General features: G+C 34.5%; 1 protein-coding gene across 3 annotated transcripts in view; it reads left to right on the top strand.

Moving 5' to 3' along the window:
* Window positions 1-26,812, top strand: part of TBC1D22A (TBC1 domain family member 22A) — a 160,632-nt gene that overhangs the window by 42,944 nt on the left and 90,876 nt on the right. For all 3 annotated transcript variants that reach the window (XM_085570413.1, XM_021524818.4, XM_021524817.3), the window contains exons 9-10: window positions 6,847-6,956; window positions 16,548-16,623. In XM_085570413.1, the coding sequence (XP_085426539.1) occupies window positions 6,847-6,956; window positions 16,548-16,623 (186 nt within the window). The remainder of the gene's footprint in view (window positions 1-6,846; window positions 6,957-16,547; window positions 16,624-26,812) is intronic.

A 26,812-nucleotide genomic window follows, 5' to 3' on the forward strand; every position in this document is an offset into this window, starting at 1 on the left:
ATTGCACAGTGTGGGTTGCAGCAAACTGCCACTGTCATAGACATTTGGGGATGTTGTCAATGAGGGATGGTTGTTTCCTCTGCCATCCATTTTTCTTTGAGAATTTATTTTGCTATGCCATTCAAATGATACTAATGGGTTAAAATAAAAATTGCTTCATGAGTGAGTGAAGTTATACTTACATAAAGTTATGGTCATATGTAAACGGTTGATGTCCGTATATGACAGTCACAAATTTTTCAGTCTTCAGTCAAAGGAAAAATTGCATTCTGAATTTTCTGAAGTTTTTATATTTATGTACAGGTTCTTGGATAATTTGTATTGCTTTTATATTTACCCAAGTTAGAGTTGAACCTGTGAACTTTTTAAGTTATCTAGGAAAAGTATTAATTATTTTGCTGTTTATGAAGTTGTTCAAATGAGTTCTCTTTGCCAGCCTTCTATTAAGTAATTACATGCAAGACTATTTTTTGACTTTTCTTTTTTAATATTTTCAGTAAAGAAGTATTAATTTTCAGTACTTTTAAAGTTCACCCCTGCATATGCAGATACATATGCAGGTTTCTTTATCTTTTAAATATATTGTAGCTTTTAGTGCAGTTGATTTTTTTCCATCTCAGATAAATAGTTCTTTTTCAAAACTACATTAATTTATAGATTCTCTTTGAAGACTTTTCCAGTGCTAGGGTGATAGTTCTGAAATAACTCTCTAATCAATCCCATACCTGAACACAGGAAGGGCCTCTGTTCCTGAGGTTTGCTTTAAAATTTTTGACCACACTACGGTTTGCTCTTGTCCCACACTTGGTGTTTTGTCTCTGTGTATTTGTGGATATGTGTGTTGATGCTTTAAAAAATTAAATGATAAGGTACAAACTAGTTAATTAAAAATGCAATCTGGGAGACATGTTCAGCCTTTAATCTTTCATTTCCTCTTCTCCAAGCATCTTTTGGATTTCTCAGGGAATTCCCTTATGTGGCATTCTAAAAAATACTCATTAGTATCCTGTGCTCATCATGCATACTGGTTGCTAATTATGAGTCCCTTAATTTGGTGTCACATGCACAGCTTCTCCCTTGCAGGCTGTTTTGGTTGACACTAGCAAACCTATTGAAGTGAATGCTATGAGAAGAATTTGTTCTGATCATTGTGTTAATTGTTGCTGAAATGAATTTTTAAGAAGAGCTGCCATCTTACAAGCTTTGAAGGCTTCTGTTTCATGATAATGTCATTCCCAAGGATGGGGCTTATACTCTTCTGATTTCAAACTGCATTTACTGCCTGATTTCTCACCTGTGTGGAAGAGGTTCTCAGTCCTGTATTTGGCATTATGCAAGTTCTATGAGTCAAAGACCTCTTGGCACCACCAGTTTTACTTAATTCTCCTTTGTACCCTGTTTTGGTGATAGAGTTTTTAATCTTCCTCCTGTCTTACCTGTGAAGCAGTAATCTCAGTCTGCAGTCTATGAGGAACTGATGTCTTTTGTTTAATTTGCAACATGACCTGAGAGTTTACATTTTTCAAATAAATTTTCCATCCTTAAAAACAGGTCTGTTTTTGTGTATATATGTGCAGTGGGTTATGAATATGAAATAAGAGCAAATTCTGGATTATTTAGTGTGGAGGAAAAAAAGATAATTAAAATCTAACCAAGAAAAAGGCTGGGTAGAAAAGGTCTTATTGGCAAATAATATAGGCCCACTAAAGGAAGGCTTGGAAAGTTTTGCTAGTTACTTTCATACAGAATCTGAAATTAAAGTAGAACTATGTGAAGTATCTACTCTTTTGTGATAGAGCAGATTGAGAGTACTTGCAGGGTCATACATTAATTTTGATGAGGATAGAAGTTCAGTCCATGTGATCAAGTTTATGGTGTTTTTGGGCAGGATGATTGACCTTGCTCGTCAGGGCACACAAGATTGTAACAGTCGCCATGTGCAGTAAAATTATTTAGAGAATTCATATTAGTAAAATAAAATTATTAATGTTTGAAACACCATTCTCACATGGATGTATAAAGATATTTATCTTGCTTCCTATTGCATTTGAAAGAAATTGTGGAAGATCAGTTGAAAACAAATGTAAGATTATTAGCAATGTTAAAATAGACAAGTTAATATATCGTGTATGTCAGAACATGACTGGTTATAGGGGAATATTTGAAATGCATTAAGGCCATGTTTACCTAAGCCTGGATTGATGAGTCAATTAAGGTTGTTTTTTAAATTTTACCTTTGTTACTGCAGTACCACAAAGAAAAGGGAAGGTTTTACTTTGGTGATTCATCCTTAACAACTGAAGAGCTATTTCTATCAAGATTAATATGTAACTAGGACTTTTTCAATGGGAGATATTGATATGGTAATATACATATTTAATTAGGCAATTGTTACTGAAATAATTTACATGTAAATGCTCTATTATGTCCTGATCTTAGAAAAACATTGCCTTAGTGCAGCAGTGACTGAATAGGTGTTTCATAAAGCTTTTTGAAAACTGAGTGTGGAGTGGAATATGTAAGCTGTAGAAATATTGCTGTGCACCTCTGCATGCAATCGTGTGTTTGATTTTTGTTGTACTTTCTTACTTGGGTGGTAACCTTTATGTTAGATCTGCCTGAATTTGTAACATTTGAAGTAGATTGCAGCACAGTAAGCTTTATACAGAAAAGCACCTATGTATCTGTGGTCAGAATGGTTTCCTTGCACTGCTGCAAGGAATACATAATTTGGACTTCAGGTATATGGTAATGCTTTTTCTACATTTACACAAAATAGTGCTAAAAAAGTCTCCAACTTTAAAATGTCAGCTCATTAACTGATCTAATGTTTTTTTTTTATTATTTTGTACATTGCATGTATGTAAAGAGCAATCAATTTATTGGTGATATTGCAGTCTGTTTTCGGCTTCAACACTAGGTCTTTTTTTACCCTGCCATACATTTCATCCCCTACCTTGCACTCCAGTGGATTCATCTGAGTTTTGCTGGTTCTGAGTGTTGAGAAACAATTTCAAGATAAAAAGCTACAGTTAAAATATTAGTAACACAATTAAATGTTTATTTCATTAAAAAATCCTTTGAGACAATGTGTGCTTTATTTAAGGGAGATATCTTTTGTAGGAACATGCTTGGTGTAATGGAGTCTGAAAACTATAAAGTTAGATTCAGTTTTTTCACAATTTATAAAGACTGAGATTTGGTGTTGGTAGCAGGTTTAGAGAAGTTCTGAATGCAAACTACCTTTTGTTGTTTGCATGTGTTTTTGCCCCTGATCTCTACTGAAAAGGTAAAATTCCAGCACTCTTTAGAAGTCTATTACAGCTGAAAGACAAAGATCAGTTGTGAACTTAATTTTAGTATTCGGAACAACATCAATCAAAATCATCCATCAGGCTCAATCTTCAATTAAAACCTACTTTTAATGGAGGCAAGCTGTTTAGCATATTTACTTTCTGCTGTCATTGGGAAACTAAATCTGCAAGTAGCTGTAAGCAGTATTTTCTAAAATTTTGATTTTATCCTTATGTCTCTGCCTTTGTGAGTAGATCCAGTTAGAGCTGTTTAGAAAAGGTCTTTTTGCATGGTGGGAAGTTTTAGAAGCATGCCCTGAGTAAAGAAGAGCTAATACCATGCTTACAGCAATGCACATATTAAGATCAGCATGTCACATTCTCTGTGCTACAACAGTTCTCCTCCAGGCAACCATTTTCCTGTCTCTTACAGTTGTAGAGATAACATGATAAAGATCTCCACAGGAAACTGAAGAAGATGAGAAATGTTTCTGTAAGATTTCATAATTGGGAAGTTTTAAGCAGTGATCTATTTTCCCCCAGATATTGCACACACTGGCCTGGTATTTCTGTCCACATTCTTTTATTCAGTCTTTATGTTGCTGTTCATTCAGATTTCATTCATTGAAAATAAATTTAAAGTTATTTAAAACCAGAAATTGCAATTATGTTCTCAAGCGCAAATAATACCCTAGAGGCTTTTGGGATAGTTATTTTGTAGTTTTTCCTTCTTTTTTTTATAAAATCCCTTGCAGTCTTTCTTTCAAAACTTTTCTAGTGTGTTTATTTCTTCATCCAAATAAGAAAAAGAAAAAAAAAAGAAAAAAAAGAGAGAGAGCAACATGAAGCTTGACTGCTTTTCCCCTTACAACTGCAGGGAAAAACAAGCATTTTGCACTATGTGCATACCCAAATAAATGAATAAATACAAAATGTGTGGATTATGATTTTGCATAGCATTCTGCCAATCAAATGTTCCTTAATTGGTGTGTGTCAAAAGGGATGGCCTTTTTAAATTTCATTTGTACTTTGGAAAAGGGTCCTTTCGATATTCAGTGTCAATTATTCCACAGGAAAGTGTAGCAAGGTAAGGTGGATTGGTGCAGCAGAAACCATTGACATAACTGAGCTCTTGCTTGTTTGAGACTTTGCTTTTGTGATTCTGTGCCATCTTTATTAGAAGAATTCTTGGGTGCTTCCACAGTGTTGCTCCTTGTTCATCACAGACCACATTTGAATCAAAAAGTACCAGTTAGCATAACAGATCAAAAAATATACATCTTAGCTGATTTAATGAAACTGTATTGTATTATAGCTCCAAGTAATTAGATTTATTTGTTGAAATACTTGGTTGCAGAATTTTACGCCAAAGTTTAACATACTTCCTTTATACAGGGGAAATACTGCTAGGGTATAATAGAAATACAACTGAGTTGTCTGAAACACTTAATTAGATTTTTTTTAATTTCAAAACTTTATTATCTGACTTTAGAAGAGATGACTTAGTGTGATTCATTGGAAGCACAATGGGATTGAAACTTGGTCTAGAAGTAGCTTATGTATTTAGAGAACATATAAAAGATCTTGAATAATTATTTTTTGTTTAAGAGGCTTATGGAAATGGTAAAGATCAGTGTCTTTAAGCCACAGAAAAGCAAAATGTTCCTGGATAGATCTTCAGAGGGGAGACAAAACAAGACAGCTGGACAAGTACTTAATAAAACTGCTATTTTTATGTCTGTAATGGCTGAGCATGTGGTTCTATGGCATTATAATTGGGGACTGCCAATTCTTCTAAAAGCTATCTGTATCTGTTGTTGCTCCCTGTGGAATAATGAGAATTTTACTTAGAGCAGTGAATTTGTGTCAGACTTTCATTCTTGTCAGAAAGGTCTGTCCTGACTTTCTCTTTGTGCTTGGGGAACATACCTCTGATGAACAGGAATTGGAACCATTGAAAGATATTTCTTAAAAGCTATAGTGTATTTTCTGGGGGGAATAAAAATTGGTCATTCTAATTTGATAATCCATCTTTCTTAGAACAATTAGAATCTAGATTTTTCCAAAATATTAATGCTGGAGTGTTGTTGCTGTCCAAGTTGCATCATTTAGCCTACCTACAAACTGTCCTGGTTTTCTTACAGTTTGCAGGTAGTTCAGTCACAGGAAGCAGATTGATTGGTGGGTGTTTAAAGCTTTATTTCAGCTTAGTTTAAAACTTCCACATTTTAAAGATGTACATTCTGATCCTTTCAAGATCAAATTACAGCTAATACTGGAAGCAAGAATTTTTAAAAATGTGATTCATCTGATTTATTTATCTTTCTAGTTTAGAACAAGTCAGGTAGTACTCTGTCACTTCTTGGTCTTCTTTGTTGGCTGTGACGGGAGGTGAAGATGCCCACCTTTGATGTTTATGTAGATCTTCAGGTTTTTTTTGTTGGTTTAAAACCTGATGTGAGAATATAGTGTGAAATGGTAGATTTTGAAAGAGAGAGACAAAAATGAGGTAAGAAAGATGAGAAAGAGAACATAAAAAGTATTTTTCATTTCTTTTCACACCTACATGTGTTGTGCTATAGTTTATAGCTGCCTTTTCTTTCAGAAATGTGATACCAGTGTCATGAAAAGAAAAGATGCTCCAAGACAGAAAATTTGCAAAGGACCACATTGTCAAAGTAGTTGTAATCTCATTCTACTAACAAATGTTTGGTGGAGGAGGTTCTGAAGACTTAATTCAAAGGGAAGACACTTCAGTATATGTTTATGTTTTATATAAACGTGAGAAACTCTGGTACATTTCTGTTCTTTTCTGTAGACATAGTGAGGCAGACTGAGAATGTGTTGCTTCTTTTTTTTTGCCATTTGAAATATTAAAATGAAAGCTAAAAATATTAACTAGATTTTTTTTACCGCTGAGGCACTGGATTATGAAAATTTAAATAAACTGTATAACTGTAAGACTTTTTTGTGAATTCATATGTGTAAGATGTACCAAAATTTTGTTTCCTGCTGTAGTGGAAACATCATTAATTTTCTTTTCTACTTAGAAAGGTTTTTCTTTTCTAAATTCATGCTGTAGTCTGCTTTTCTAAATAAAGTTCAGTGGTTTTCTGAGAAGTATTTTTCAGGACTTTCTCTTCTGTGAAAACTAGCAACATATTTGCCCATTCTGTGCATGGTGCAAACATAGTAATCTTCTTCAGGGATTTCTCATATATAGCTTGAGGGCTCCCAGAATGCTTCTGATCCTCTTTCAGGTGTGAAATGTTTAGAATAAAGTGATTTATTATGTATTAATTTTGGTTAACTAGACATGATTTGAGATTTTCACAGTCTGCAGGAAATTAAGTGTTCATTAACATTTAAAACCATTAGATGACACAGTTAAGCAATAAATTATTAATTTAGGCTCTATTAAAGTAAATGTGCATTGGTTTCTGACTAGAAGATAAGTGGTGGCTGTCTTCGTTTTCAATTATTTTCCTCATTCTTACTTTATTTATTCTGTGCACTTCATTGACTTGTCTTTCTCTCTCTTTTCCTGAAACAGAAGAAGAAGAAGTGGAAAATTTTGATGTTTCCAGTCTGCCTGAAGAGGTGCTGCAGAACATAGAAGCTGACAGTTACTGGTGCATGAGCAAGTTGCTTGATGGCATTCAGGTAATTTAATTTTTCCTGTCTGTAAGTAGTGGAGTTAACTGATTAATGTCATGGCTTTGAACTACTTTAAAGCTGCAAAATAGTGCATCTATTAAAAACAGGGGAGAAGTTGGTTTTCCCATTGGAGAACTCCACTGCAAGTTTGGCATGGAAAGGGAAGAAAGGAAAAGGAGAAAAACCCTCTTTTCATCAAAATGTCTGCAACTTCTCTTCATTAAAATGTCTTCATGTTTCATTGTGTGTGATGTTCTACAGCAGAACAGAAACTTCCAGTTCTAGATGCATGTTTTGCAAATCTGTTATCTAGCATGAAGAATAGTTACTCAGAATCTCACTGAGGTGGTAAAAACTTGGATTTTTAATTAATTTTTTGAGTTGTTGATATATCAACCTATAAGTGATTGCTGTCTTAATAGTTCCTGAAATTATCTTAATATTTTTAAAATACCCATTTATAACTTGATACTTATACTACTTCACTGAGAGTTTGATTTTTTTCTGTGTGGAAGAGCTGTAAATGAAAGCACAGTTTTCTGTTACATGCAGCAAGTTGGAATCTAATAATGGTACATTTTGGTGCAAATATTCATGGACGTAAAAGTTTATGAAGGTTAGAAGTATCTAATCTTCTAAGAGCATTCTTTCCCGTGACATATTTTAATATCAATGTTTCATTGGCTAAGGTGCATTGTGAATTAAAACTTGTAATGGAGTTAATTTATGACAAAATGGTTAGAGGATTGAGGCAGCAAAGGCTTTAACTTTTTTGAAGGTGTTTTAAGTGTATTTCTCCTGTTTAAAGGTCGAATAGCTCAGTGTTTTGAGTAGCATTTTTGAAATGCACAGTCGTTTTCTCACATCAGTTCCTGGAACAAATGCTGGTTTGCTTATTTCAGTGTCTCAGATCTCCTCAATTTTAAAACATTTGACCACATAGCAAAAATATTTGAAAAGTTATAAAGAAAAAAAGTGAGAGCTTGAAATCTACTGGAAGGGAAGACAGCCAGATAAAGAAATGCCAACGCCTCCAATTGTTTTACCTACTTCTGGAACATCATTGTCACTAGCCTGTTGCTTTATTTTTTTCTAGGAAAGGAAGTTAACAGATTAGGCAATTTCTCCTTAAAATTCTGTTTTCATACAAAACTATTGGGTACTAAGAAGCAGAATATGGAAACCAATTACAATGGAATTAAACTGCATCGATGAAAATTTAAGATATTATATAAATGGAATAGTGTTGGATATATTCAAGGATGCACTCATCCATCAAAAGAAGGCTTGAAAGATTATACTAGTAGTGTGACTAATGATGTTAAAGTTAATTCGGTGCAACTGCAGTGCTGCTGAAATAAAAAACTTTCTTGTTTTTCTTCTCCCATTCTCCTGTTTTGTTTTCTTTCTGTGATGATGCCACTTTACTTAACAGATAAAACAGTCATGTAGTTGCAGGCTGAGTTGGTTGGAAGAGCTAATCCCATAGAGAAGGACTCAGGATACTGATGGATGTGTCTGGCAATGTGCACTTGCAGCCCAGAAAGCCAGCTGTGTCCTGGGCTGCATGCAAGGCAGGCAGCAAGGCAAGGAAGGAGATTTTGCCCCTCTGTCATGTTTTTGTGAGACCCCCACCTGCAGTGCTGCAGCCATTTCAGGGATCCCCAGCACAGGGCAGACATGGACCTGTTGGAGTGGGTCCAGAGGAGGGCCATGATCAGAGGGCTGCAGCATCTGTCCCATGAGGAAAGGCTGAGAATATTGAGGTTGTTCAGCTTGGAGAGGAGAGGGCTCTGGGGAGATGTTACTATAACATTTCAGTACTCAAAGGGGGCTTTTAAGAAAGCTGGAGAGAGACTTTTTGCCAGGACCTGTAGTGATAGGACAAAGGGCAACATTTCAAACAGTGGATTTAGATTGGGTGTAAGGAGTACATTTTCTATGATGAGGGAGCCCAAAGAAGTTGTGGAAGTTCTCAAGGTGTTCAAGGTCAGGACTGATGTGGCTTTAAACAGCCTGATCAAGCTGAAGCTGTCCCTGCCCACAGCAGGAGGTTTGGACTATATGAACTTTTAAGATTCCCAGTGGATTAATTGTGTGATGCTATAGTTCTGTCTGACTTGCATTCTGGATGCACAACCATTTCTCTTTGAAAATATGGCATAGAAGGCTCCTATGTGCTGTATATGATGGTTATGTGACATTTGATAACTGCAATCAAAGAATCTCTGCAGAATGTTTCCATTAATTTATTTGTCAATATAAGTTTCCATTTCATCTTGCCCTGCCAGTATTGGATAAGTTTCAAGAGTGCACTTTGATATCTGTTAGGCTCATTTTAGAGAAATTTTTGGCTAATATGGGATAGATACATTTTTTAGTGTTTTGTCTTTTCAGTGCAGAAGGATGTAATGGAAGAATGATTGTATGATTGTATTTGTACCCCTTTATTTTTCTTAACAGAAAATTCATTTATTTTTCCAATCCATCCAGATGGTCTCATTTTCTTTATTCTATAATTGTCAAAGGTGTTATTAAGACATATGTGTTTCTTGCTGGAGTTTTGCCACACATGGTATCCATTATTTCTTCATTCCTCACTCATCTTACCTCCCTCCCTTATGTATCTAATGTGACTCTGTATTTTTAATATAAGAATGCATCTTTGAACCACAAAGACCTGTGCTATAAAGAACAGGAGTTGGCATTGGGCAGCAGGACAGTCACTTCTTGACATGCATACAGTTCTCAGCTGAGAGAAGAAATAAAAACCTATTAAAAACATCTGTCACTTTACTGGATTCCTCTGTGCTGTTTTTTTGTCATCTGGAGGTTCCTATGCAAGTATGTTTTTGGCTCCAGCTAGAGAGTTTGCAGAACTTTTCCAGTAGTTAATGTTTAATCTTGCATGATAATTTAATCTATTTTTTGTTCTTAGATTACTTTGCATCTTCTTTCTCTGTTGGTTGTCTCTAAGTTTAGGCTTCTAAGTGACTGTGCATGTGTCATATCACAGTTTGATTAAAGTTTTAAAAATTGATCTAACAGATACTAAGAGTTTTTAAATATACATTTATTTAAAATACAATTTAATCTTGGAATCTGTAGCTGTTTTATAGCAGTCAATTTTGGATTATGATGTATGTTATGGTTTTCCTTTTCAGTGCTTCCTGAGTCTGTGCTCTGAATTTTTTCTTTAATTTTTGTCCCAGAAAGACTATGCCCCACTCCAATTGCTTCTTATTTATTTCAGGAGAACAAATGAGATCTTCTGAAATCATAAGAACATAGGATAATTCCGTGCAATGTAGGGCCAGCTCTGAGGTCAGACTGTTTCTCAAGGCTTTGTTCAGTTGAGTCTTGAGCTCTCCAAGGACAGAGACTGAACAGTCTATGGGGATTAACCTATTCCAGTGCTTCCTCATCCTTATGTTGAAGGTTCTCCCCAATAGGCAGATGGAACATTTTTTGTTTATGCTGCTTGTCTTTTATCTTCCCACTGGGCACCACTATGGGAAATGGAGGTTTGTCATCCATATAACTTGGGTTTTATTAGGCTGTGATTAGGTGCTTCTGGAGCTGTCTTTTCTTCAGGCTGAACAAGCCCAGTTTCCCCAGCCTCTCAAAGAGCCTGTGCTCCATATCTCTGAGCATCTTGGTGACCTTTAACTCTTGTTTCAGTTTATTCTGAAATTTATTACCTTTTTGTTGTATCAGGGTCCTTAAAATTGTATGTGATATTTTAGATATGGTCTTGAAATACAAGGAATTATTTTTAAACATTTGAAGGAAATTCTCCATAGTAAAGCTTGAACTCTGGAACTGTTTGGTCAGAGAGGTTGCAGAATCCTCATTCTGGAAGTTCAAACCCAGAGCTTGCTGGATGATTGTTCCAGTGATTTGGCTTTGGGCAGCCACTTCCCTCCATGGGCCAGGAGCCTGCTGGCTGGCTTTACTGCCAGGGTTCACCAGTGACTCAGTCTGAGCTTTCTGTCTGCTGAGATTTCAGGTCCTTTGCCACAGAACTTGTATTCTTGCAGGATATGCTGATTTATGAACACCTAGTTCTGAGGCTGTGTGTGGCCATATGCAAAATATATCTTCCATGTGTGTGATAAAGCTGGTTGTCTTTACAACACTTCTAAACTGTAGATGATGCATGAGCATTTTTGTATTTTCATCTGTGGCTGTTCATGTGGGAAAACTAGAATTATCCCATGAGTATTTTTTCCATGTAATTAAGTAGACATTCCCATATATCCAGATTATTAACTTTTTTTTTATTACTAAATCGTCCTTTATAACACTTTCCTCAATAGTGTCTCATTAACATTCAAGTAAAAAGTTCACATTGATCTGTGCCACCTGCAAATGTAATGTTCATGTATAAAATAGAGTATTACATTTCATTTTAAGTTTGAGTATACTGGTAATAAAATAACCAAAGGGGAAATACATGCATTGCATAATGATCTAACCAGATGTATTAAAAATAGCACTAAAATATTAATATAATAATTTATCATGGCCTGGTAATTTTTAGAACAAAAGTGAGATAATTCACATCCAGGGACTAGAGTGTGCTGAGGTACATACTAGCTATTTATATGTCTGATAAAATAGCAAGATTTATGACCTTTAAAAGGAATCCTGCAGTTTCCATAACCCAGGAGTGAGTTATGGAAAATTGTTACTTATATATGGATGGATGGAAGGGAAGGGAGGGAGGGAGGGAAGAAGGAAGGAAACTTGGAAAGCTGGATCCAATAAATACCATGAACATGCATTTCAATTGTTGAAAATGTGCAGAAATAACTGTTCTGAAAATTCTTCACAGGACCCTCCTGGTTTATTTTAAAGGAAAAATAGGTCAAATATAGCTTTCTTTGTACCTTTTCATTGAACTCCTGCACAAGTTTCTGCATAATAATGCAGTTTTCCAGCCTGTCACTGGGAGTAAAATTTTCAGCAAGACAACAAATCTATTTGTAATCAGTAGGTTAAATATACTGTGCTATCAGTATACTTCAGCATAAAAATATTTTATCCTCTACCTAAAATTTGCAGCATCAGCTTTTGAAATATGGTTTCTAGCTCTTATCCATATTTGAACTGTTGCCTGGCCTATGCTGTAATCCAGAAATATACCCTGAGCACTTTTGTCATTGCTACTGTAACAGTTTCTGTTATTTATAATACATCTTGGGTAAAACTGAGGTTTGATACACAGACCAGTAGAAGGTTGGATCTTTGGTTCTGACTGTATGGATGCTACTCTAACATGACAATCAGTACCTACATTTTAATAAACGGTTGGGGCGTTTTTTTGTCCTATTGTGTAAAAAATAAGTAAGATACCATTTTGCATGTAAAAAATTTTGGGCTGCAGTGCTTTATAAATATTTTTCCTCCTACTTAGAAAATTTTGCACTTTGAAAAGTCAGGCTTAATAGTTGTAATGGTTGACAGAGCTTTTGTTGTAAGACAAGTGTCTTGGAGTAATGATGGAACATGCTATGGGCTGTGCTAACAGCATAGTTCAGCACACTTGTGTGTTTGTTGTTGTGCATGCACACTCTATCCTGAGCTGTATTTATGAGTGAATTTACATTATAATCTGTATTTTCAAGAAACATTTTGGGTGAAGTGTACTTCCACTGATAGTGTTAATATACATTGTGCCTATCATTATCTGCTGTCATGCTTCTCTCTCTCCTGCCCCTATCTTTTTACGTAACTTTCTGAGCAAGGTCAACCAAGATTTTTAATAGGAGTTTTCTTAGAATGTTCAGAAATATGTGAATGAAGTATTTAAATGAGGAAAAAAGAAGAATTCTGGAAATCTCTTTGTGACATAATGAGGATGAGGAAACCTTTTTCTTTCAGTTGTCATTTGTTCATGTGATACTATACTTGAACATACTAAATTGATGCATAGCAATTCTTAAATATGCATCAGTAGAGAAAATAGACATCTAATTCTGTGTGTCTGTGTGATTTACATAGATTGGTTACTGTATCCTCTAAATTTAAAAGCTCTGATCTCATTGATAAAACATGAGCAAACAGCACATGAACACTTTGTGTCAAAACTTTCCATTTGCTTCTAGAAATGTTTCTGATATTTTCTTCAGTACACTGTTGGTGAACAATGTGTATGACCTGAAAAGATGAGAAGCGTTGTGCCTACACCTGTACTTGGCTGCAGTCATTACGTCAAATTAATGACAGTGTTTTTTCTTTTAGTTTGGCTGGCTCTGTTTCTTCTTCATGCTGTCATAAAAGATTGTTTTCCACTCCTCTTCAGCTTGCTGCTTCTCCTTTTAAAATTATTCCATCATCATGTATTACGAGAAAAAGATGGGAGATTTTCTTCAGCTAGTGCCTATGAAATCACTCTCTTCTGCCCTCTCTGGGACAACAGTCACAGTTAAATTTGTTATGAGCATTTTTCCAACTTTCTTCCATTTAAAATTTCTCTATCCTTAAAAAAGTAAGGAATTGCATTATAATTTTTAAAATGTTCTGTGAAGTCTATAATTTTAGCATTTTATTTTTAATTATAATAGCTAGGTTTTGAGAAATCCAGACCTAGTTGTAGTTGCAAGGAAGTAGGGTGTTACACCAGTTTCTACAGAATAAGTAGAGACTACTAACAAAGATTTGAAGCTGATGCAAGTTTTGATCTCTTGTGACATTATAAAGTCCTAACCTTCTGTACTGTAAGGTGAAAATAATTATGTGTCAGTCTGAACTTGGTATTATGACCATTCAGCTGTGAAGTAGGTTAGCATAGTTCACTGAAAGTGTGTTGGAACCTATCTAAGTGGAACATAAAGAATTTAGATATTCATTGCACACCAGTGCATGACTTTTTATGTTTATCAGAGGTTCTGGTGTGCTTTGTTATATGTGAATGCTTATTGTCAAGAACAGTGTTTGGAAATAAGAGATATTTTATGTGAACTCCTAGCTTTCATCCTGATTTTTTTTTTTTTAATATTTCCTCATTTGAAACTTTGACCATCAATAATGAGCAAGAGGCAATCTCTGAAATAGTCATAAGTAATTGAAAAAATAATTGTCTTGGCTCAACAGCCCTGAGCAATAATTAATGAATTTTGTGAGTTTGGTGTGTTTTTTCTTTTCTGTTTTACCATTTTTCCTTCATCTATAAGTACAAAAGGAGCAAGAATAGTGAGTAACAGAATACCTTTTACATTTACAAAGTCTTTCTCACAGTTTCACAAACTCCAGGAAGTCAACTACATGTGTCATAGGTGGGCATATGTGCAACACAGTTTAATTAGAAGGGAATGCTGGGGAATCCAATAAAGATCTTTCTGGTTTAGGTGAGTCAGCACAAGTAGAAGAGTGACCGCCAGCTGTGTGCATTTGCAGCTGAAATAATGAACAGAAAAATAAGTAGGAAAAATATCAAATGTAGTGAAAAGCAAATTTACCTGTTTTCAAATCAAGATGGCAGTTTTGGGTTGCATTTCCAGGTTTGTATGGAGTAAATTGGGCTTTGAGAAAAAAAGTAGTTTCAGATTCATAGATCACAGTCAAGAGATGCACTACCTGGGGAGAGACTAATGATCGAAGCACCAGTGTTTTAACTCTGTGTTGACTTTCAGTATTACATACAGGAGCATTCTTGTACAGAGCATCTGTTACAGAGGAAATAATTAAATACCATGTTACTATACTTTGAGAGCAGTACTACTTCTAGAAACACCAGTTAATTTTGTTTTAATAAATAAATAGAACAGTATATAAATATTTTGGGCCAAAAAAAGGTGCGCACAATTTTTGTTGTTAAGAGTATGTTCTGTAAAGAAAGTGATTATGATTTCCTGAAGATGCTGAGCCCTGGATATTATCCATGACTAATACAGGTGTGTGTCAGACTTGTGTAAAAGGCAGTGTTCCAGTGCATGGGATAGTTTCTTTCTTCCTGAAATTAAACTATAATAGGCCTGATTCTGTGTGAGTCTTTCCATTCTTTCAGTCTTGGGCTTTATTGCATTGAAAAGGATGCTCATGTTCTGTTTGTGAAATAATGTTAACAAGCTGAAATAGTTACCTATTTTACTTGGTGATTATGGAAAATTAAAAAATTCATGGAATTATTCTTGCTCCCTCATCCATACTGTTTTAGTTTATACACTGAGTTCTAATATGAATTACTATAAAAGTGCTACTGCTAAACTAGCAGAAAATTTTGCTATAATTTTTAAAATAGCTACTTCTGTGGTCAGTTACAAGTGATCAGAGCATTCAGTAGACTTTTTGATACTGTACATTGTTTGTTTGGCTGAAGTACTTTAATTTACAGAATTATTAGTATATCATTTGCCTTGTGAACTTTTAGGCTTCACACTTGATACCAGTTTTACAGACTTTGAAGATTAAATTTCAGTTCAGTTTCATAAGTTAAATAAAACCTAAAAAAAACTCCATGTAAATGAAGTCAAGAGAGCCAATAAGACTTTTTTTGGTTTTAGATAGAAAAACATCAGGATGCATAAAAATGAACTGATAATCATCTCTTTTACTCTAATACCAAGTTAAAATTTGAAATATAGTCAAGAAAATATAATATTTTGGGATTACTTAGCTCCAGCTGATAAAGGAATTATTCAAACAATAGCAGTTGATGCAAAAAAAAAATGCTTTACTCTGATTTTCTGTGAGCGTGGTGGTTACACAAAAAGAATTTCTACATAGCAAGTTCCTTTTTAAAAATGTATGTATTATTTTTTTTCTTGAATTTCTCAAGAACAACAGGAAGACAACTGTAACAAAATGAGCTGAATGGAGGGATTGTCAATTAAATATTCAGAAACATTCCTGTATATTTAAATAATGCCATTATTTAAAAAGATTGATCAATTTGTGTTTCAAGCAGATATCTTTCTTGGTCTCATTATTTCAAACTCAAATCTATATTATAGAGCTGCAATCCACAAATTAAAAATCCATTTAGAGTTAATTCATTCAAAGAAATATATGCAAATATAATGCCCTTTTAGCTACATTACTTGTGTTAGATTTTGATTCATGATATTAACTATAATCTTGGGTTCCGAACAGTTACGAATACATTAAAACAGACTTTTGATTTCTTATGCTGCTTGAAGTTATTACTCTGTACTTCAAAAGATCAAATTCTTTCCCTGCCTCTGATTATAGGCTAAATTTTCATATTTCCTACATTATTTGTAGAATTGTAAAGTTCTGAGAAAAAAAATTACCTTAAAAATCTCTTGCATGGCACACTTTGGCATGTAAGATGAGGGCCTTTTAAAACCTCTTGGATTCCTGCAATAAAGTAACTTCACTAGATTAGCAAGTAGAGAGCAATTGATGCAGGAATAGCTATACAGAATATACTTTTAGAGGTGAGGACTCCAAGGACTGTACAGTGTGGTGATTTACTATTTTACTGTAGAAGCAGATCTAGGAAATGTAGTCATAAACCAGAAACACCATAAGAAAACAGAGAAAAATACGTGGATTTAGAAAAGTGATTGAAAGAAAATAAACCTTTTTTGCTTTTCTGCAACTAATACTTCTATGTGGTCTCCTCTTTAGGATAACTACACGTTTGCACAGCCAGGAATCCAGAAGAAAGTGAAAATGTTGGAAGAACTTGTTAGTCGGATTGATGGTAAGTCTCAAAGGCAAGCTAATTTCTAACTGATGTTACACTGAAAGTGTTTAGTTAAAATGTTTGCAAGAAAATCCAACATCCCTGCAGTTCCCTGCAGTGGTGGGGTAACGTGGCCTTCCTCAGGTGAGGTGTCATCACTGGTTTGTGGCACACTGGCCTTTGTGGATCACTGTCGTGTATCATTTAAAAGAAAGCCACTAGAGCGTGAGCCTCTTTCATTACTTTTTATTAAGGCAATATAATCAAAATTCAATGGCAATTTCTTTGCAGCAGAGTAATGGCCACATACAAAAGGCAGCCAGTATTCATTTCACATTAAGCCTCAATGGTTGTTGTTATGCAGGCAAGTCACAGTGGTTGTTTATGGTTGTCCTGTGGTACTGTGTTTTGTGCCTTTGTGCATCATTTTGCTGTCTGGAATGCCTGCATAATTTCTCTGTGGAATCCAATTAATTATGAACTCTGGATATAATATCTTTAATTTTATAGATAAATTACAGTATGTGCAGGGGTAATTTTAGATTATTCTTTCATGTTTTAGCAGTGCACTTTGAAAAATTTTACCTTCATCCTTAAAGTAATTCCTTTCATGAAATGCTGACTGTCATATAGCTAGAACAGAGTTTAATTAAATGAAATGCAAGAGATAATGCTTGCCCATTCTAAACATAATCTCTTGATAGTTTGTTAAATTAATGAACAGAGTATTAACAAAATGTTGCCAAGCAGAACCAGGCATATATTTGCAACACTAGCATGTCAGTGATGACTTAGAAAAAAATATTTCTTGTGCAGATTTATATTTTATAATCTTATTGGAAACATTAATTCCCTGGTTTTGTTACATATATTGTGAAGTTTTTTTTCTGCCCATGCTTGTCATAGGAGATTTTGCCTGCTTGTATGTACATCCTTATATTTGATAATAATCTTCATGCTTTTCTAGGATATTAAGGTATTTTTAATGATCAAAAACCAAGGGCAGGAGAAACATGTTTGTGTAAGATTACACTATAGCTTAAATGTATGTAAAAATTTTTGTTGTAAATACATTTTTTTTAAATGCCAGTGAATATGAAAAATACAAGGGCATATTTCTGTATATTGGGTAGCTAAATATTTATATTACAAATATAGTTAAATCAGTATATTTTGTTACTTAAAAATAATCTAACTTCTCATAATATGATTTTTTTATATACAATTTTAGTCTTTCATAAATTGATGTTTACATTTCAGAAGCAAATGATTATATTTTAAATGAAATATATAATTAAAATTCCTGTAAGTATACTTCCTTAACTTGGTCAATGAACATTTATATAAATGGATTTTTTTAACCAAGTTTTTAAAATTAGAAATAGCATTCTGATAGTCAACTTTGTTGTTCAATTGAATAAAAATATTAAGTATTATTGTTTAGTTTAGGAAAAAATAAATGCTGAAGTCTTATTTGTACCTTCAGTGCTTTAGGGATATAGTTAAATAATTTCTCTCAAATATTAATTTTAGGAAGTAGTATTTTTAAAGCTTCACACTTGAAAAAAATAAGTCAGTTGTAACAAATAGTTGTGTCATCTTATACTGTGCTTTGATCGTCCTTTGCAACTGACAGTAAAGTGTGGGTTCCTGTTTTTTATCTAATTTTAAATAAACCTGTGAGGTCTTTATAAACTTTTTGTAGTTTTCAGTAGACATTGTGAATGTTTGCTAGTAAATATTGATGGACATTTAGAACTGCTTAGGTTGTCTGGGGCCTCTGGAAATCAGTGTTCCAAGTTCCCTTGCCTTGATGACTCTATCTAATGGGACAGGGCCAATTTAGATCAGGCTGTGTGGAGTCTTGCCCTGTTGGGTTTTGAGTGATTCCAGGGATAGAGATTCTGCAGCTTCTTTGGGTAGGACTGTTTGGAAAGTTTGACTACTTCCACTGTAATTTTATTTTTTAATATAAATAATTATTTTTTTAAATGGAGCTTATGTCCACCACCTTTTATTTTATCTCAGTGTACCTCTGAGAATAATTTGTCTCCATGTTCAGGTAGTTGCAGCTATTCATAGACTACTTTTTAAGGCTGGGCAAACCCAGTTCTATCAGCCTTCTTTCATGTGTGAAGTGCTCCAGCTTCCTGTGCCCTGCACTGGGATTGCTCATTCATGCCAGTGTCACAGCATTGGAGGACATGCTGCAGATGTCATTTCCCAAGTGGCAGATACAGAGGTAGAATCACATCCCCTGACCTGCTGGCATCTTTCTTGCTTAGAAAGCCTGACAAATGTTTGGCCTTTCTTGCTGCCAGGACATTCTTAACTTAGGTACAGCCTGTTGTCCATCAGGATCCCCATGTCCTTCTTGGCAGAGCTTCTTTCCATCTAGCTGTGCCCTGTCAGTGCTTGTTGAATGAAACTTTTCCATCCCAAACAGAGGACATTTGGCTCTCCTGAACCACAGGAGATTTCTCTTAGCCATTCCTTAACTTCCTGATGTTCCTTACATAGTAGCCCTCAGTTTCAGTGTGTAAGTACTCTTCCTCATTTGGTATCATTTGCAAACACAGAGTTTATTCTCTACTATCATTCATCTTTAACAGACATTGGCCCCAGTGCTGCCTCTGGAGGGACATAATTAGTAATTAGTTGTCAATTGGACTTTGTACTGTTGATCACAACCTTTTTAATACAGGGGTCCAGTTAAAAGTTTTGTGTTGTAAAGATATTTATTATTCTTTGGGCTGTGTCTTTTTGGCTAGAAGACTGTCCACTCAGTTACCTTCTTCTGCAAGAAAAGCACAACAAAGTATGTCTAAGAGGAAAATAAAGTTTTAGTTGTTAATTAGACAATGGTGGTTGTGTACTGCAGTCATAACCTTTTGGATGCCTCAGCTAAGGGATCCTGAATTTATTGAGTTTTTGGTGGAGTCATGCATAGTATGATTGAATATTGTGGTTTTCTCTTAATTTCCTTTTTCCTTTTGGCTTTTTATTCTGGTTTTGCTATACTTCAGTTAAAGGGAAATATATGGCTGATATAAATTCAGTTATCTTGCTTTTTAAAAAAGCCCCTCATACTCTGTATTTGCTGTACTTATCCTAAGTGCTCATTAAGGTTACTCTTCAAGAAAATAATATTCCTGTTGGTACTGTGTCACATTATTTCTTGATGCTGGGTAACTGCACAGTGAAGCAAATCCTGATGTAGTAAGTAGCTGTTTGAGTGGATGAAGCCTGTTCTGCTTATTTGCTAATAGTAATGGATTACCAGTGTATGAAAGGTGATGCTTGTGCTTTGCAAAGTGCTAATGCATTATGTCAGTGATTCAAACAACCTTCATTAACCCAGCCTTATGGATCACAACTCCCCTCAAAGTAACTGTCCTTGTGTGTACACACCAGAATATTGCAGAAGATTTCAAACAGACAAAATGCTCTCTTAATTTAATCATAATCTCATTTTGCTTAAACTCCAGAAAATAATTTTGATAAATTGTGTTTAATGGCATTTTTGGCCTGTTAATAGAATGTTGTTTTAGATGATATGGAGTTTGAAGAGAAAACATTATTCAATTTCATTAGTCTACTTGTCATCATCATTCAGATTTTTCTTGGAATTGTACAAAAAAATTGAGAGGGAGCATCAATAGATAGCTCAATAACACAAGGAATCTCTTATAACTGTTTCCTGTAATGCCAGTAGAGCTTCTCTGCTCTAAATCATGAACCATTTCTCATGGTTTGTAAAATGTCATGCTCACATGGGAAACTATCTTCCACTTTTACTTCATTTAGGGTTGAAATCAAAGAGACATGGTATAGGAATATCCAGATTAATTCAGGATTTGTGTTTCCAGAATTTACAGGTGCTTAGCACTTGACTAGCATCATGCTTGGAAGAGTCTCAACTTCTTCAGTTTACTGTAAGGCAACTGGTAATTGCATGAGAGTTTGAGGTAGCCATTTGTAGAAGGCTGAGCATTTTTAGATAAAAGTAGTCTGGGGATTCCATAAAGATTGATAAAAGATGTATAACATTGATAAAAGCATTAATGTAGCATTCTCTCCAAATTAACAATAAGGCAGTTCTCGGGGAAAAAAACGTAGCCTATTATAATGCTAAATGTATTTTTTTTATATGTTGACTTCTTATTAATATTACAGAAATTTATAAAGCCAGTATTGACAGCAGTATAAATATTCTATTTCTTGGGTGGGGATAAATTTGAAAAGATTTTATTCTGCATCTTTTCTAGAACAACTCAACCCAGGTTTTGCATTTGTGTTCTGCACAGATTTTTTTTTTTTTGTACATAAAGAAATTCTCTGTTATTACTGTTTCACATTGTTTCACCAAAAATCACCAAACCTTTTGTAGAACTTGCCCTTGAATTTTATTAACAAGAGATGGAAAAATGCAAAAAATGATTAAAAATAATAGTTAAAAAAGCACTTACTGTTGCTGTATATACTTTCCCCCTTCTCTTGAAAATGGAAGTAATGGAAAAATACCTAGGAACATAAGAAGAGTGCTGCATTTTAATTTTCTAATAAGGAAGAATTCCATTTCTCTGGAATTCAGCTACATTTTTTAAAGGTTCAGTAAAATTTCAGAATTTCTGCCGTTTCCACTGTGAATGCATCTTCTGATCATCTGTTTTGGAGACTTACCACAGCTATTCATACAGATGATGTTTTCATCAGGGCAATTTCTAGTTTATTTGCATTTTATTGTTGTAAGAAAAATTTAAAAAATTTAAGAGGTGTTTTTAGTGCAAAATTTAAGTTGTTATATTTGGATTGCTTAAAAGAGTGACTTTTAACAAATACTAAATAGTATTGCTTGAAGAAATACCGTTAGTTATTCCTATGTGCAGTTACATTGCTATTTCATCTTTTAAAACTGTCTTCTGTTATAAATCTTACAAGTCCTATTTTTCTTATTGCTGCAATATTTTATATGTGTTTTCATTCACACCAAATGACAGATAAAATAGATAATGCCTCTTGTCTTAATATTCTGAGCAAATTAATCTTAACTACACTAATCAGACTTTCTTTACTTATTTCTCTCTTGGGTTACAAATATCTTGGTTGGCCCATTATCTGAAGTTCTGTAGATGATGCCAGAACTAAGGACTTGTAATAAAATACTTTGATGTTGTGGTCTTAAATTCATATTTTACATAGTTTTGCTATTCACATGAAATTTTTAAATATAACTCTCTTGTAAATAGTAATGTGTAAATATGTGCAGATCAAGTTCTTCATGAAATATAGTCATTTAAAACCTTTTCTTTATATGCATTTTTGTTTAATCACAGTGGAAAGGCTTATTTAATTGTACCATTCTGTGTACTTCTCATGCTTTGTAATATTTGCTGTAGAAATGTCTAAAAGGTTGGTTGATAAAGCTCTTAATATTTATTTATAATATGTTTTCTTATATAATTGGAGAAGTTTATAAAACATCCTTCATTAGAATAGGATTAGTACTTGTAGGATTATCCTTTCTAAGGTCTTAGTTTATTTAAGAGCTGTGTGTTTTTAATGGTCTGCCAAAGTTTTAAATGTCCAGACTTTACTTGGGATTCTTACTTTGGGATTCTTCTTTGAGTCTTGTGTGGATCTTTTGCATTCAGCAGATTCTTGTCCCAGGAGATAAAGGTGCCTGTTCCCATAGAATTGTCCAATGCTCCAAACACAAACATTTCACAGTTCTGCTCAGAACTTAATTTCATATGACAAGTTAAGCCAAAAAGTACTTAGAAATACCTCATGGGTAGTTTTAATGCTTTACTGCACATTTCCGAAGGATACACAGTTTCTCTGCTGATTGAACTTTTTAAACTGCAGAGAAAATAGTTTTGCTTTTTTCTTTAGGAAAATCTGACTCTTAGACAAAATATCAACCAAGACTATTACATTTTCTTATTAATCCATTTACTGTTGTTTAATCAGAACTCATAGAACAAGTTATCTGTTCAATATACGTGATAGATATAGATTAATAAATTTGGTTTTTAATTTGAATCTTGGGTGTTCATACAATGAACTGATAATGAAACTGCGGTAATAGTTGACATTTGATCTATCTTTGTTATGTATTCAATCATGCTAATGATTTTTTGGTTGATGGTTGAAGAATGCATAATTATCTGTGCAAAATTATGTTCATGTTTAATTATACTGTAAAACATTTTACAGACACCAATAACTTTGAATTAGGATTGAAGTATCTGGAAAAAAGAGCTCTAATTGCTTGCATTTGCAAGAGTTGCAAAACTGGTGTTCTCAGCTATGTGAAAGCATTTTGAATTGAAATGGACATAGAATTTTTTAGACCTTACTGCTGCTATTGAGAATGAGTGATTAATAAGGATCTTATTTCTTGGCCCATCTTTCGAAGTCAGCTTGGTACTGAAGTGATGGGAAAATCTTGTAAGCATTTCATAATTGTTTTAATTAATTTGCACTCCAAAACTCTTTCTCATTTTAATAAAGCTATTTTATTTAGCTCACTAGTAGTTATTTTATATCTGATTTTATGGTTGTAATTACTGTATTATACTTTAATCCAATTGTAAGTGCTGTTCACTGGGCATTATAATTAATTGATATATATTTTATATATTTTTATATTTTACTGTGGAGATTATATTTGTATACTATTAGAGAGTTCAGAGACCTTAGCAAGAGTTGTAATTTGTAAATTTCTGAGTGCTTGTAAGCACTTTAACTTTTAAATCACCAAACCTTACAATTTTCATGGCAAATTAAAAAAAAACCCAAACAGAAAAAAAGGAAGAAAAAAGATGTTTCATATGATGAGGGATCTAAAAACTGTCAGGCATAAACACTTTTATGAATGCACACAGTTATGATTTAGAACAGGCTAGAGAAGTCCAGTGATGGTACCTAGAACTGTCTCATCAAACATGTTTTTCTCTGTTGTTTGTGGCACTCGGAATATTGAGGTCCACCTGCAAACATGGGGTTTTTCTTAATTTTTAACTAGAAGAGTAGATGTTTCTTGATTACTACTAAATGTTTTTCCTAATATTTTCCTCCATTTGGTGTTAAATACCACAGATACTTTTGATTCCATGAGGCTACCAGGCCTTCCCTTCCCTCCTTCCCTCCTCTAGTATTTTCTTCTTTTGCTTTGTTATCAGTGTCTTAGGCTTTTCAGTATTAGCATATGGACCATATCTTTTGTTATGATGAAGATGCTTTTAGCTATGAGCTATACATTTGGTGAGCTAAATTTAAATGGACCATTATGTTTAAATTGCAGGTCATGAGGAGAATGTAATTGGCAATACTTCTGTGCTTCTGCCAGTCATATTTTAATTTTTCGGAATTTCAGTGTATTTTTAAAATGTTTTTATTGTAATTTTTTACAGTGGACAATTTTAACCAGCTATAAAAAATAAACTAAGTCTGGAACAAGATGTAATCATCATGTAAATATTTGACTAGGATCTCTGCTATTACTTGAAGTAGAACCATATATCATGGTGAGATCTTGTCTTGAGGTGCACATTTATGATATTTAGACTGTCTTCTTCAGTCATCAGGAACTTCTTTTGTAATTAATGTATATTAATAGAAGTTAATCTATATAACTACAAATAACTCATTGCTAAGCTGTGGTGTTGACAGAATTCCTTTTGTTCAGAATTTCGTATTGGGGGTTGTAAGCCCTTTTCTGCCTTTGCATCTGGCAACATCTGGTGTTGAGATTTTACTCTAAACTCTTACCTTTGTGTCCCATAAATATCCTGGCTTTGGACAATGTTGAAGTTATTCAGGAGAGACAATTAGATTAAAAATTAGCTTTCAACAAATAGAGTATTAAAAAAGAAAGCAGTCATTGACTGGTGACAAGGTCCTTTCTTTTGGACTGCAAGGTTCCGTATGCGGGAACTATAAGATAGAGATGGGGTGCACCCTCAGTTGATCTGCTGGAGGGCAGGAAGATTCTGGAGAGGGATCTGGACAGGCTGGATCAATGGGTTAAGGCCAGTTATGTGAGGTTCAACAAGGCCAAATGCCAGCTCCTGCTCTTCAGCCACAACACCCCGCTGCAGCACTACAGGCTGGGCAGATTGGCTGGAAAGGTGCCTTGCAGAAAAGGGCCTGGGGGTGCTGGTCAACAGCTGGATGAACATCAGTCAGCTTGCATCAGTGTTCCCAGGTGACCAAGAATCCAATGTAATCCTGGCTTGTATCAGAAACAGCATGGCCAGCAGGAGCAGGGCACTGATTATCCCTGTTCTCAATACTTGTGAGGCCATGCCTGAAATCCTGTGTTCAGTTCTGGGTCCCTCTCAAGAAAAAGGACACTGAGGTGCTGGAGTGTGTCCAGAGAAGGGCAATGGAACTGGGGAAGGCTCTGGAGCACAAGTCTGATGAGGAGCAGCTGAGGGAGCTGGGGGTATTCAGCCTGGAAAAGAGGGTCAGGGGAGACCTTATTGTGGTCTACAGCTGCCTGAAAGGAGGCTGTGACCAGGAGGGGGTCAGTCAGTTCTCCCAAATAACACATGACAGACAGGAGAAAATGACAAGAGGAAGTTATTGCAGGAGAGGTTTAGATTGGATATCAGGAAACATTTCTTCACCAGGATTATCAAGGATTGGAACTGGATTATCAAGAACTGGAAGGTTTCCCAGGGAAGTGTTTGAGTCACCATCCCTGGAGGTATTTAAAAGATGTGTAAATGGAGCCCTTAGGGACGTGGTTTATTGGTGGGCTTTGCAGTGTTAGGTTAATAGTTTAGGATCAAGACCTTACAGGTCTTTTCCAGCCTAAATGGTTATATGATTCCATGGAACACAGGAGTGCTAACATGTTTCTATGGCATGTTTTTGTACGTTAAGGATCAATGCAAAAAAAATCATTGTGCATGCAAAGGGCAATGTCAATAATGTCCTGTGGCAAAGATAGGCTCATTATTTTACTTTCCTTTTGCTTTGGTATCAGAGCAGGTACTCTTGTGACTTTTTTAAAAAAACTGTGTGGGTTTTCATGAGAAATACTCACTTTTCTTCCTCTTGTTGAATGAAAAGGCCTCTTTATGAGAGACTGTTAGTTTACCTGCATTTCAGATTATTTTGAACACTTAATGCTTTTTGTATTTACAATGGAATATATATTAAATATTGATAGAGTTATCAACAAAGTGTTCGGGGTATGAAATATGACTGAAAAATAAACTTTAAGTAATATTCAAAATTTCAAAACTAGGTCAAACAGAAGAAACTATTGCTAGGATTTATAGGAATCTTGGAGTAAAGGTGAGCACCAATAGGCCAATGTTCTGAAATGTTGAGTTGTACAGATGGATGTTGTGACACCATGCTGTGCCACAGTAATCTGGCAGCTCAGGCATAATCTTACATTATTTTGTGGTTTTTTCCTTTTCTTATTTGCAAGCTCGCCTAGGGACTCATTCTAACACCATTTTCCTCTCAGGATATAGGTTGACATTTTTCGACAGGTTGTTTCTGTCTTTAACTGTTCAGGTCATGATTCTGTAATCATGCAGATTTTAATTTTGAATTCAGTGAAACAGCATGAGATGCTGACATTGAACATGAAGAATGAATATTTTATGTGTATAGACCCATCTGGTATGAGGAACATCTGTTTAAATGGCTGAATGTGATCATTCAAAATAATGTACGAATAAGTGTATTTAATAAAAATATGAATAGTTATAAATAGCTTTTGTCTACAGGTTGCCTATTTTTGACAGTATGCTACTTTGAAATGCATTTTTGTAATGTATTTTAGTCTTTAATCAGAAGACTTCCTTCACCCAAACTTTGTGTAGATTTATGTGAATTTTGATTAAAGAATTATTTTTTTAACTGTAAAATAATTGTGCTATCAGAAACTGCAGTAGAAGTAGCTTTTATAAAATACTTCACATCCTAAAGCTGACAGTAATTATATAACTTCTTGTTCATTGCACATACATACTTACTTTCATTGAAATGGAAAATTTAGATTTAGATTATGCCAGTCCAAATTACCTTTATCAGCAAATTAGCTTCTGCTTACAATTACTTGCAAAGTAGGAAGAATTAGTTTCTTTACTCAATGCATATTCTATTCCAGTCTTGCATCAATTAGGTATAAAACACAGAGTTTAGTAATCCATTTTTCAACTTGTTTAGACTAGAAAGC

The sequence above is a fragment of the Lonchura striata genome, chromosome 1A (assembly GCF_050655825.1).
Source record: "Lonchura striata isolate lonStrDom1 chromosome 1A, ASM5065582v1, whole genome shotgun sequence".
NCBI lineage: Eukaryota > Metazoa > Chordata > Aves > Passeriformes > Estrildidae > Lonchura > Lonchura striata.